Source organism: Entelurus aequoreus, linkage group LG02 (assembly GCF_033978785.1).
Source record: "Entelurus aequoreus isolate RoL-2023_Sb linkage group LG02, RoL_Eaeq_v1.1, whole genome shotgun sequence".
Classification (NCBI taxonomy): domain Eukaryota; kingdom Metazoa; phylum Chordata; class Actinopteri; order Syngnathiformes; family Syngnathidae; genus Entelurus; species Entelurus aequoreus.
Window position 1 is genome coordinate 66,957,151 of NC_084732.1, and position 14,259 is coordinate 66,971,409.

Here is a 14,259-nt window from a genome sequence, read left to right on the forward strand (position 1 = left end):
CAGACCGAAAGGATAAATTTAGGCTAAAGTTAAATCTTATTTCGTCTAACCCTATCAACAAAGTCAAATACAAGATGCAGCAAAACCATAAGACACCAGGCTCTGATCTTGAGCTTCATAGACATGTAAAAACGTTTTACATTTTATTTACACAAGGTATTACAAATACACATAGCATAAATACCTGTAAAATATATATACACAGTAAATACATAGACCAACAATTATCCAATAGCTATGTAAACTCATACATTTTGGTTAAACATTCGTACCAATAATATACTATATGCAAACACTAATCTTAAAGCATCCTTATCAAGTAATATTATCACTGTAGGACAAAGCTAAACATGATACACACTGAAAGCAAGTCAGGAGCAGGCATGCTAATAGCTAAGCTAACCGCTAAGCTAGCTTTAAACAACACAATAAATAAGTGCTTAGTAAAGTGTAAAAATAAGTCTAAATTGAACCACTTTGCAGCAAAGGTAATTAATTAACAAATACATTAATAAGAGTCTAGATAGCGGAAAAACTGTTGTATGTGAATGTAAGCGGAGGGCGGATCGATCCATAAAATGGTGGTGTTGATACCAAGTGTGGTATCAGCTTATGATTGATACAACAGTGATTAGGTCAATATTTTGATGTTCTCAAAATCTTGTTTGTTAATGTTTACAAGTTTAGGAAATAATTCCCTGTCGTCAGGGCCAGCAAGGCCTTCTCTGCTAGCCTAACATAACCAGAAATCATGATCATAATTAAAGATAAAAGTATTTTTTATTTACTTTCCCAAATATCCAAAAGTATTCATATTCTCTTCATGTCATATTATTCTCCTTCCAGTGCTGTTGTTTTTAGATTAGAGTTTGTATCCAATAAGAATTCAGCTAGCTTATGTTGCCATGCTGTATGAAATCTGCCCGAGGTCTTCAGAATCAACAATGCTAGCGTCTGTGATATGTATTTGATGGACAGTTGCAATAGCCAATCAGATCACGAGTTGTTGTCAGTAAGGCCTTCTAGCTGGCCCAAGGCAGATATATATTGTGATGTTATGAGCAAGGTAAAATAATAACTCCATTACCCAGCATGCCACAGTAGTGAAGAGCATGCACAGTAGCCCCGTTTAGGTTGAATGTACACAGGCCGGCAGCTGGATGTTTTTGATGAGCACGCAGTGGAGTAAACTTTAAGAACTCAGCCAACACGCATCGTCTGCATCTTTTATGATTAGACAAGACAACACATATATTTGCAAGGCCATTTTCAAAAAGGATATTTAATGAGTAACTACATCTCGTGAGACGATGTCGGCCAACCCCGGAAGCTAGCTCAGCTGTCCCGGCGATGAAATGTGAGTTCAGATATTTTATTTCTTTATTTTTTCACGTTTAACATGTTTTTTGCAATTTTAAATTTTAACTGTATTACATAAGATATGGTTTAATGATTTTTAAATGTGCCAGAAAATAACCCGTTTTGTACAATGCCCAGAAGTGCGTAAATGTGTTTCTTTATAGTATTTCTCCAGCAATGTTCATGTGGTGACATCAATGATGATATTTTAAGAGGTAATCATTGAAGTCGGACATCACTGAAGGCCTAGGTGGGATACGCACAGCCCGCCATTGAGTTATTGTGTACTATTGACTTTGTTTTACTCATATACAAATTGTATAACTGTCAATATCACTCTCCATAAATACATTAAAAGAACTACAGTTAATACATATGATTGGTATGGGTATGGGCCGATCTCTATCATGGATGACTGGTATTGCCATAGGCAGCATAAAACCTGGATCGGAACATCCCTACATAGAAACATTACATATTATTTATTACGGCTGTGAATCTTTGGGTGTCCCACGATTCGATTCAATATCGATTCTTGGGGTCACGATTCGATTCAAAATCGATTTTTTTTTTCAATTCAACACGATTCTCGATTCAAAAACAAATTTTTCCCGATTCAAAAGGATTCTCTATTCATTCAATACATAGGATTTCAGCAGGATCTACCCCAGTCTGCTGACATGCAAGCAGAGTAGTAGATTTTTGTAAAAAGGTTTTATAATTGTAAAGGACAATGTTTTATCAACTGATTGCAATAATGTAAATTTGTTTTAACTATTAAATGAACCAAAAATATGACTTGTTTTATCTTTGTGAAAATATTGGACACAGTGTGTTGTCAAGCTTATGAGATGCGATGCAAGTGTAAGCCACTGTGACACTATTGTTCTTTCTTTTTTTTTACAAATGTCTAATAATAATTTCAATGAGGGATTTTTAATCACTGCTATGTTGAAATTGTAACTAATATTGATACTGTTGTTAATATTAATTTTTGTTTCACTACTTTTGGTTTGTTCTGTGTCGTGTTTGTGTCTCCTCTCAATTGCTCTGTTTATTGCAGTTCTGAGTATTGCTGTATCGGGTTTGGTTTTGGAATTGGATTGCATTGTTATGGTATTGCTGTGTATTGTTTTGTTGGATTGATTAATTTAAAAAAATAAAAATAAAAAATAAAAAAATAAAAATAAATTTATAAATAAAAATAAAAAAACAATTTTTTAAAAATGAGAATCGATTCTGAATCGCACAACGTGAAAATCGCGATTCGAATCGATTTTTTCCCACACCCCTATTATTTATGTAACCTAATGATGTGTTGTGATAATGCACATTTACAACTAATGTGGGCAATATACTTGTCTTGACGAATCATCCATTGTTTGAAAAATGGCCTCATTTCTGATGTTGGCCTGACTGTAACATGCATCAGTGCATATGAGACACTTCAGCCATGAACACAACACATTAAGCAACCTGCAGTTGGGGGGGGGGTATATGGAGGCTGAAACAGCAAACAGGCAAAGGCACTCTTGGGTGTGATTAGCACACATACCAGTGCAGAATTAGCAGCCAAACAGAAGCGGAGTTATGCTTATGGATTGAGCAGAGCTTGGTGTCATGGGAACAAGTAGATGAAATGAGAAGACAGGAGAAAAGTGATAAAAGGACGGACAGACAGGCGTCACATTAAGCCTCTGATCTGCCCGTACCTGTGTGCACGTTGATCCTGTATGCAGTCAGCACAGCAAGGCCATCTTTAAAGAGCAAATATAAATGTTAGCACCTGGTCTCGATCTGTCAGTGAGAAGTAAACAAGCTTGTTTTGTTTTTTAAATGCTGCTAGACAAAGTTAATTGTAACATCGCTTAAGGTCAGCTTGGACAAATTAGAAAAGAAAAACTGTCTTTGGATACACAGCAAAGTGTTTTATATAACAAAGAGGCTATTCAAATCAATTGTTTTGGTGGCCACATTTCCAGACAGCTAACGGCCGGGGGCCACACTTCATCCTCACTTTAATTTTTATTTTGTATATTCCTGAAAACCAGGATCTTCTGCAATGGACATGTGTGTCTATTTGTTTTGTCAGCGTTACATTATGGATTTGCAACCCCCAAAAATATTTACAAACTATATTTGAAATATATTTATAGAAAAAAATAATAATAATTCTAAAAAGAAAACAAAATAAATATTTGCAACTACAAAAAACTAATTGGTTTTGTTTAATTGCAAATATTTATTTTAGTTGCAAATCTTTTTCTGTGTGGTTACAAAACATTGTTTTGGGTTAGGCTCAACTTCAATCTAGTGGGCTGGGTCCCTTCTGTGTTAGAAGTAGTTCTATTGGCCTGTATCGCCTGCCACTAGTTTTTGGTATTTTTTCTCCAAATGTGTGTTAATGTGAGTATGAATGCTGTCTGTCTATCTGTGTTGGCCCAGGTCGCGACCTGTCCAGGGTTGATTGATTGAAACTTTTATTAGTAGATTGCACAGTACAGTACATATTCCGTACAATTGACCACTAAATGGTAACACCCGAATAAGTTTTTCAACTTGTTTAAGTCGGGGTCCACGTAAATCAATTCATGGTACCCTGACTTCCGCCTGAATGTAGCTGGGATAGGCTCCAGCCACCCCCGCGACCCTGAGACGGACAAGCGGTAGAAAATGGACGGATGGATGCTGTTGAAGGGGGGAATAAGCCAGCAGTCACGCCCTAATGGTCCACACCATCTTTGAGATTGACCAATAAAAAGGCTTCTAACAAGGGCTGTCAAAGTTAACGCGATAATAACCTGTTAACTATAAATTTCAATAATGCCATTCATTTTTTTTACGGGCGATTAACACACACGCGTCCTTTCTGACCCTCGGGCGGTGCCGTAGCGGGGCTAACTTGGCTGCAGTTTACTTGCTACTAATGAGCCACAAGCAAGCAGAAATGGACAAATGAAAGGCTACTTTATGGAAATTTCAGGTTCAAAGCCATGGCAAGGTGTTCTCCCGACAAGAAATGACTATTTTTCGACATGAGAAGAGGAGACATCCCTGCAGCAAATGCCTGCTGCACGCATCAAAAGAGGTGGGTGGTGCTTCACTTCCGTGTCCAGATTACGGTTAAGGTGCAGTGATGATAACATAACATTTAGATTGTCACTGTGACTGATTTAGTAAGTAACATGACATAAAAGCTGAACAGTGACGATAACAGCGACATCCTCTACGTCTGCTCCAGGTAAAAAGCCTGCTGTATAAGAACATGTTAGCTTTGCATTTCAACTTGCAATAGTTATCATATTCCGTTTGGTTCCTTGTACTCTACTTTGTAATGTTAATGTAAAGTTTTTGCTTCCTTTCCATTTGTAGTTTAATACTTTTGAAAAAAAAACAATTGGTCTTTATTTTTCTTCTTCCTCTTTTGCTTATTTGTTTTTAACTTAATCGCCTTATTTGCCTACATGGACGCCATCAAATATTTTACAGATGGAAAAAGAAAGCAGTACATGGAGCCGGGTTTTATTTTGTGCAATACTAATAAAATAACACTGCATTGTTGTACTTAAGTGTTTTTATGTTGAAGACATCTGCAAAACAATTGTAAACATGTTACTATACAAATAATTGGATATTGTTTTAGTATATTTGATGATCAATCGATAAAGACAAATAAATATGTTACATTTAAACATTTTAAGATTTCATTGTTACACAAATAAAACATTTTTACCATATGAACACACACTAAAGTACCAAAAACTGGTACCATTGCGTACCGGTATCGATTCCCAGGTACCAGGAGTACTGTATCGATTTAAATGTGAGAGGTACCCATCCCTATTTGTCAGAGGTGTTTTGTTCTGTGATATTTGCATCTACAGAAATGCTAGGACATGAGTTGAAGAAAATGTGTAAATTATTTTATAACATTTTCTGGTCGAGTCCTGAATTACAGAATGATTAGCATGATGAATATTATATTTTATCAATTAATAGGGAAGGTTCAAATGGGACCCATTACCTCCCTGCTTGGCACTCAGCATCAAGGGTTGGAATTGGGGGTTAAATCACCAAAAATGATTCCCGGGCGTGGCTACGCTGCTGCCCACTGCTCCCCTCACCTCCCAGGGGGTGATCAAGGGGATGGGTCAAATGCAGAGGACAAATTTCACCACACCTAGTGTGTGTGTGACAATCATTGGTACTTTAACTTTAACTTTAACTTTAACATTGCCATGCTGAAATATGAAGACCATTAACTTGTACAACATTTAATGTGCAGAATATCAGAAGAAATTATTCAGGTAGAGATATCACAGATTACAGCTGGGATAGGCTACAGCCCCCCGCGACTCCAAAAGGGACAAGCGGTAGGAAATAGATGGATGAATATTACCAAACATCATCAACAATCAAAGCATGATCATAAAAATCCACATTTTATGTTATTTATGCGTGAAACTGTTTTCTTTAAACATGGAAGTGTAGCTCCTCCTCTGAATTCAAGTGCTCCTAAAGCAGAAATACAAATTCTGTATTTATACAAAACACAAAACACACAGTAGGCATTTTTTTTTAACTATTACTGTCATTAAATCATGTTTGTTCTTTTTGTGTTGAGCTGTTTAATAAAAACATACATTTTAAAATTAATTTCATTAAAGCTAATTAATTTTCTGTTCATAGTGTTAAAACTTGAAAATGATCTGTCTAGGGCACACTTATTAATGATGAAAAATGTTGTATATTTGCGAAAATCCCGATTCATTTTGAGGTAGTTAAGAACAAAATGCGATTATCGCGATTAAATATTTTAATTGCCCTACTTATAACATATTGTACAGAGGAGGCCCCGACCCCACACAATTTAAGTTGAGTTGTAATTTTTTTAAATTGCATTTTGCAATCAAAACTTTTTTTTGTTTTGACTTTTTTTTACATTAAGTTGAATGTTTGCAAATATTTTTTTGTTCAGTTAGCAAAATTTCTTGGGGGTTACAAAACAAATGCTTGGTTTCATAAAAATACACTAATTTCTCTCATATACAACAGGAGCTAGCTGCTGTTTTAAGCACCCAATACAAAAAAAAATTAAAAATAATGTCCTGGGCATGACATTAAAGTGCATCCGGCAGTGGAGGCTCCTCTATGGGGTCTTGGGGCACTAGGAGGTTAACCCCTTTACTACTGTTGACCCAGGTGGCCCTTGACAAAGGCCTAGTACCTGACTGCCCCCTAGCCAGGGATACGACGAAGACCTCCACGGCGGAACAGGCGGAAGACTGTAGATGTAAGAACCACGACAACGGCTGCGATGGCGGAAAAAGGCACCCCCACGTCCATGTGGGCCCAGTTATGTGGAAATAACAACCCAAGACCTCAACAATGGAACAGGCGGAGGATGATTGCTAACCCTATGGAGCGTCACAACGGCTGGGATGGCGGATGAAGGCTGCAGCAGAAAAGGGTCTCCAGTCGTCTTGGACTCCATGCCACTGGACCCTGACCCGGATTTGCCAAGGATCGTGTGGTGACTGTCTGTGCACCAGTCTCCCCACGTTAAACAAAGTCACGCACAGGCATCCTACCAGGAGGATCGTCATACTCGCTTCGAGTGACCACCGATGATGATGATGACAAAAAAATCATATATACTGTATGACAGTGCTCTATTGTTTTAGGGAATCTAATGAAAAAATGTTAGTCTCTTAACTGATTGTTTTTTTTTTAACCGAACTCACGGGCCGGTCTGGTCATTCTCGGACCCCTGGGTCGCCAGTTAAACAGCCCCGCCGTAGGAATTACAACAGTACGGTAACTGAGAATCTCAACAATGTACTCATATTTTTCAAGTAGACTAAAAACGACTAATAGTTTTCTATGACTCAAGGAGGACATGTGGGCGCCCGCAATTTTCACAACCTAAGCACCAATAACAGCTCTTGTGTTCACTTCGCTTGGGAAGCATTTCATTTTTAGACAGGAGTTGTCTCACACTGGAATAACCTCAGCTTGGCACTGAGTCGTTAAACTGAGGAAGTAATACTGGTACTTGGAGCAGATTTGACTTCCTCCTATTCAGAGGTAGAGGGTGCAAGAAAGAGAGGAGTAATGATGTGCAGCACTTGCATGACATGTTGAGCACTCCAGTTTAAATCAGTGGTGCCCGCGGGCCAAGTGCGGCCAACCAGCCTCTTCAATTTGGCTCGCGAGACATCATGAGTTCAATAAAGCATCTTACATGTTTCATGGAGGATAGCTTGTGCTGCTTTAAATACAAATACAGAAATGTAAGAAACATTCCAAATAGTTTACACATTTTATTAATTGTACTTGTTGGTCCCATTTATCATATCATGATTTCATTATCATAACGTTTTTAATGAAAGTGAAGGACTCCCCTTTTTTTTCTTGGTATTTTAATGTGCAGCCTGTATTAACCAGTTACGTGCAGTCAGGGGAGGCAGGTGAGGCGGGGCCTCACGTGCCAACATGGAAAGAAAAAAAATGTAAAAAGAAAAAAAATTAATTAAATTGTTATATGTATCCAGTGATTATACTATAAAGTTATTTTCCATTTAACTTCACCAGTTTTAGAATATTTTTATTCAAAATCCCTGAATTTTCACATTTGCCGTTCAAATACTGAGAAGAGACTTGCGGTGAGTCAGCAGCCAGTTGAGCCTCAACATGGATTGCGCAATGACTCGGCTAACTGCTGGCCTGCTGTGCAGTGAGACCGTATTGCTATATGAATTATATTATACATTTCCATAGTTTAGTTAGCTGAGGTATATAATGTACCGTATTTTCCGCACCATAAGCCGCACGTAAAAACCACAATTTTTCTCAAAAGCAGACAGTGCGGCTAATAACCCGGTGCGACTTATATATGGATTAATATTCATATTTATTTTCATAAAGTTTAGGTCTCGCAACTACGGTAAACAGCCGCCATCTTTTTTCCCCGTAAAAGAGGAAGCGCTTCTTCTTCTACGGTAAGCAACCGCCAAGGTGAGCACCCGCCCCCGTAGAAGAAGAAGCGCGCGGATACTACGTTTCATTTCATTTGTGTATTTCTGTAAAGACAACAAAATGTCTCCTACTAAGAGACACGCGTACAAGGTTCCACTGACTTTTGATATTCATGTGAACCGCACTGTGGATACAACGGGAACACGTACGGTGAATATTCGCACCACAGGGAATGAGAAGTCGTCCTACTGTGGTTCTAGCTTGCCATGCTAACGGCCAGAAACTTCCACCCACGGTGATATTCAAAATGAAGACCTTGCCAAAAGAGAACTTTCCAGCCGGCGTCATCATAAAAGCTACCTCGAAGGGATGGATGGATGAAGAAAAGATGAGCGAGTGGTTGATAGACGTTTACGCGAAGACACCGGGTGACTTTTTTCACGCAGCTCCGTCCCTGTTGATCTACGACTGCATGCGCGTCCACATCATCGATGGTGTCAAAAAACAAGTGAAGCACACCGAAGAAGAAGAATTCGAGGGATTTGTGGATGAGTAATAACTTCAGAAAGTGAGCTTTAAATGTTTGTTTTGTGTGTCGTGTGACACTAACGTATGAGCAACGTTGAGTTATTGATGTTGCTATTGCTCTGCACTATTTTGAGTGTTACTATTTTTGTGATTGCACATTTGTACATTACATTTTGGGAGTGAACAGAGTTGTTAGAACGCTGGTTTGTAATATATTATTAAAGTTTGACTGACCTACCTGACTGTTTTGTTGACATTCCCTTTAGCGTAGCGTAGGTGCGGCTAATAGCACGGGGCGGCTAATAGGTAAACAAAGTTTTGAAATATTCCGTTCATTAAACGTGCGGCTAATAACACGGGGCGCCTTATGGTGCGGAAAATACGGTACAGTGTATTTTGTCAACAACTGTATGTGTGTAACATATTTCTTGTGCTGAGCAATCATAAAACGGCTGCGAAGACGCACTGGGTGAGGCTCGCAGTAATCCCGCCTCCTGGTGGTAGAGGGCGCTAGTGATCCCAGCGATCATTCTTGTGACTACTCGGCTGCAGAATAAGTGACAACAAGCAGCAACAGTTAGCAGCGATCGTTTATTTTTTCCTCTCGCCTGGATTTTTAACATGGAGGATTACATATCTAAAATAAAACAGTTTTTTAAACTGGACTTTCAATCGAAGCAGGAGGTAATAATTAAAGGAAGATCTCCATCGAGACAGAGAGACTTTTAAAACTGAAGATAGATAAGGAAGACTTCTATAAACAAGTTATTGATGCTTTTGTTCAGAAGGAGCGGCGCATGGACTTCATTTATAAGTAAAGGTAAGACCATAATAATGTTTTTTTTTAATTAAATGTGCTTTTTTGTGTGCTACGGTTTGTATGTGTAAAGTTAAAGTTAAGTTAAAGTACCAATGATTGTCACACACACTAGGTGTGGTGAAATGTTTCCTCTGCATTTGACCCATCCCCTTGATCACCCCCTGGGAGATGAGGGGAGCAGTGGGCAGCAGCAGCGCCGCACCCGGGAATAATTTTTGGTGATTTAACCCCCAATTCCAACCATTTTCCATTCTATTATTGTCTCGACATTACCAGTGGAAAGTGGTAAAAAATGAATTATTATTCTACTTGTTCATTTACTGTTAAAATCTGCTTACTTTCTCTTTTAACATGTTCTATCTACACTTCTGTTTAAATGTAATAATCACTTATTCTTCTGTTGTTTGATGCCTTACATTAGTTTTCAATGGTACCACAAATGTGGGTATCGATCCGATACCAAGTAGTTACAGGATCATACATTGGTCATATGGAACATATTTACTGAGTTTATAAACTTAGTATGAATTAAAAAAAAACTATAAAAGATTTTGTGATGCTAAAAAATGTTGATGTAATCATAGTAGTATCGACTAGATGCGCTCTTGTACTTGGTATCATTACAGTGGATGTCAGGTGTAGATCCACCCATGGCATTTGTTTACATTCAGGTACGGCGTCATTAGCAGTGAGCTACGGTGTGCAGTGAAGCATGTTTAGCTATTCCTCGTCCTACAGGGATGATACTTGTAAGAAACATACTTTATTCGTCACCATGGAGGCGAGGATTAGTGATTTAGAAGTAGCTACAACACTGCAAACTGCCGATGGATGTTAGCTATGTCTTAAAGCGCCTCTTCCCGAGGGCGTTTCAGTGTTATAGCTCCACCTTTATCTTTAGTTTGTAAGCCAAAATGCGTCCGTTCTCCCTTTTCTGTCTACACACTGTGTCTGCTTGTAAGTACTCCGTGATTGAGCGTTGTCGAACATGCTCGTCTGCTCGTAAACCAGCAATGACACGACGTGACGACGACGCGGGGTCGGTGGGGTGGTGGACCGGTACTTTTCAGAGGCGGTAGAGTACCGAATATGATTAATTAGTATTGTGGTACTATACTAATACCGGTATACTTACAAACCTACTACAGAGCTCTCGTAATGTTGAAAACCACATTTTGAAAGCCGTAAACAGTTTTTTATGCATTTAATAATTTCAAATTTGCTGAAATTCATTTACAAGGGTCAGGCCGGGGAACCAATCAACAGCAAGCGATAAAAAAGGGTTTGCTGTATCACACCAAACATATGTACGTACAGTATGTGAAGTATCTGAGAGTGAGAAGAAAGCAAAGGCTTGCTATGTGTTATTTAGTATAATGCCTCTATCACAGGGGTAATACAATTACGGGGTCAGTTTCCATAGCAACCCTTCGGCTCTGTTTCCACTCCGACTGGGAGATGATGACTTCATCTGGCTGCAGATAGAAAGAGTGAGATTAGCTTTGAAGAAGGATACATCAAAAAAAGCTATGAAGAAAGGGCATGTATTTCATAGAGCTTGCTAATATGCCATGATTAAAGACTTCCTTTTAACAAATCGATAAAAAGACCTCAGATTAGCTCTAAAGCAGGGGGAATCTTCAAGGTCCACAAAAGAGACGTTTTTCAATGGGTCAAAGGTTTATTAATTATAACTTACAGGTCACAAAATGTCCTGTGTGTGAATTGGTGAATGTGGAAATATTGTCAAAGCACTTTTACTACCTTAAAAGTAGAAAAGCGCTTTATCCATATAATCCAATTACCACTTTTACATTTTATTTCAAGATAATACCAAAATTTACATTTATGACGATCAGTGTCAGAGCTTGGTCCGCATTGCCGGCAGTAAGTCGGACATGTTTCCAGTGAGGGTTAGACTCCGCCAAGGCTGCCCTTTGTCACCGATTCTGTTCATAACTTTTATTGACAGAATTTCTAAGTGCAGTCAAGGCGTTGAGGGGATCTGGTTTGGTGGCTGCAGGTTTAGGTTTCTGCTTTTTGCAAATGATCTGGTCCTGATGGCTTCATCTGGCCAGGATCTTCAGCTCTCACTGGATCTGTTCTCAGCCGAGTGTGAAGCAACTGGGATGAGAATCAGCACCTCCAAGTCAGAGTCCATGGTTCTCGCCCGGAAAAGGGTGGATTGCCATCTCCGGGTTGGGGAGGAGACCCTGCCTCAAGTGGAGGAGTTCAAGTACCTCGGAGTCTTGTACACGAGTGAGGGAAGAATGGATCATCAGATCGACAGGCGGATCGGTGCGGCGTCTTCAGTAATGCGGACGCTGTATCGATCCGTTGTGGTGAAGAACGAGCTTAGCCGGAAGGCAAAGCTCTCAATTTATCGGTCGATCTACGTTCCCATCCTCACCTATGGTCATGAGCTTTGGGTTATGACCGAAAGGACAAGATCAGGGGTACAAGCGGCCGAAATTAGTTTCCTCCGCCGGGTGGTGGGGCTCTCCCTTAGAGATAGGGTGAGAAACTCTGCCATCCGGGGGGAGCTCAAAGTAAAGCTGCTGCTCCTCCACATCGAGAGGAGCCAGATGAGGTGGTTCGGGCATCTGGTCAGGATGCCGCCCGAACGCCTCCCTAGGGAGGTGTTTAGGGCACGTCCGACCGGTAGGAGGCCACGGGAAAGACCCAGGACACGTTGGGAAGACTATCTCTCCCGGCTGGCCTGGGAATGCCTCAGAATTCCCCAAGAAGAGCTGGACGAAGTGGCTGGGGAGAGGAAAGTCTGGGCTTCCCTGCTTAAGCTGCTGCCCCCGCGACCCGACCTCGGATAAGCGGAAGAAGATGGATGGATGGATGGATGGATGGATGGACATTTTGACATAAATCCACCAATAAAACGTCTGCATAGAATCCAATACAAATGTATCAGGAGGGGAGTAAAAGAATCATTGGGTGTGATGGACGGTCCACTCAGCTCAAGAGAGATATACAATTTTTTAACATTTAAGAAAGCTACAATAACAAATTACTGTACATGACTGGACAGACATACTTTTATCTAACTGAGTCACAAAAGATTGCATTTTGAAATGTTCTATAACTTTGCATGCAAGACCAAAGCATGAGCTTTTGAAGGGGAATGCTTATCGTTCACAATATTATATTAAAGTTTTTTGTTTTTTTTCCGCATTCTAACATAAAAATCGGCTCGTTATTGTTTTTTTCCGCATTCTAACATAAAAATCGGCTCGTTATTGGTGGCTAATGGGAGCAATCCATTCAACCTCTAAATCCCTTTAAAAATGCATTCAAAAACCGTCAGCAATACTTCATTTACGTTCCGTAAACCTGCGACCCAAAAGGGACAAGCGGTAGAAAATGGATGGATGGAAACCTGTATAAAAACCAAGCTGCAGCAACATTGTTATTGTAAGAGCGAACACTGAGGAACTAATTTTCTAGCGTACTAACCTATCGGCGTTCTACGGTATTAGCTGTAAAAGATAACTATGGATAAGCTCGCTTCTACGTCAACACGAAACGCGTCTGATTTTGTCATGCACAACAAACACACTTTGATAGAACACCAATTTGTACTGACTGAAAAACATGAACAATCACATTACAGTATCTGTAAAGTATTAGCCCAGATGTCATGTTTTGTTCATACACAGCTAGCTCGACAGCATATGCACTGTAGTTGTACGGTGATATGATCAATAGTATAGTGACTCACTCGGGACAATTGTCGGTTTGGTCCAACTGGCCGGAGATGTTTCCAGCTGATTTGGGTAAGCATTCCATTAGTTCGGCATAGTTTGGCTCAAAGTTCCAGATTTGCAGCGTGACCATGTCTGCTCCAACGTTTCAGCCTCTTCTTTGTGCTCGCTTCCAAAAGCAGCAGTTCATTCTCTGTATATTTAGTTTCAAAAAGATAAGTTTGTGAATCCTCATTTGTCCAAAAATAGCCTATTACCAAGTCTGCCATGATTAGAAAACACACTCGCGTTTGATTTAGGGAGTAGGAACACATTAGTTGCAGGAAGTCGGAAGTGCGCTGCTATGGAAACGGAAATAAATGTGCCAAAGAATTAGTTCTAGCTGTGCATAAAATGACAAAAATACGGTAAATAATGTACTTATTACATATTGTTATGAACGTGTCTGTTACTACATTATATATAGACTTGCACTGTGTATATAATACGTTGCTGGAGGGTTTTGCAGTTATTTTAGAGGGCTTTGAAGGCTACAACTGTGACTCCCATTAGCCCAGGGGTCGGCAACCTTAACCACTCAAAGAGCCATTTGACTCGTTTCACAAATTAAAGAAAACAATGGGAGCCACAAAACTCTTTTGAAATTTAAAATGAAATAACACTCCATACAAAGTTTTTTTTTGCTTTGTGCTATGTATAAACCAGGGGTCTCAGACACGCGGCCCGCACCTTAATATGAAAATGTAATGTTAGTGCGGCCTGCGAGTTTTATATGAATGGCGCTTGACAGCGTCATACTTGCCAACCCTCCCGATTTTTCCGGAAGACTCCCGAATTTCAGGGTAACTATTCTCTCGA

The 14,259-nt window shown here is 39.6% G+C and overlaps 1 protein-coding gene across 2 annotated transcripts in view; it reads right to left on the reverse strand.

The window, feature by feature from the left end:
• The window catches only part of ano5b (anoctamin 5b), a 117,843-nt gene that overhangs the window by 76,417 nt on the left and 27,167 nt on the right, over positions 1-14,259 (reverse strand). The window contains exon 2 of one of the 2 annotated variants that reach the window (XM_062030939.1): positions 3,072-3,116. The exons of the other annotated variant lie outside the window; for it this stretch is intronic. Coding sequence (XP_061886923.1) covers positions 3,072-3,116 — 45 coding nt within the window. The remainder of the gene's footprint in view (positions 1-3,071; positions 3,117-14,259) is intronic. 2 annotated transcript variants of the gene reach the window in all.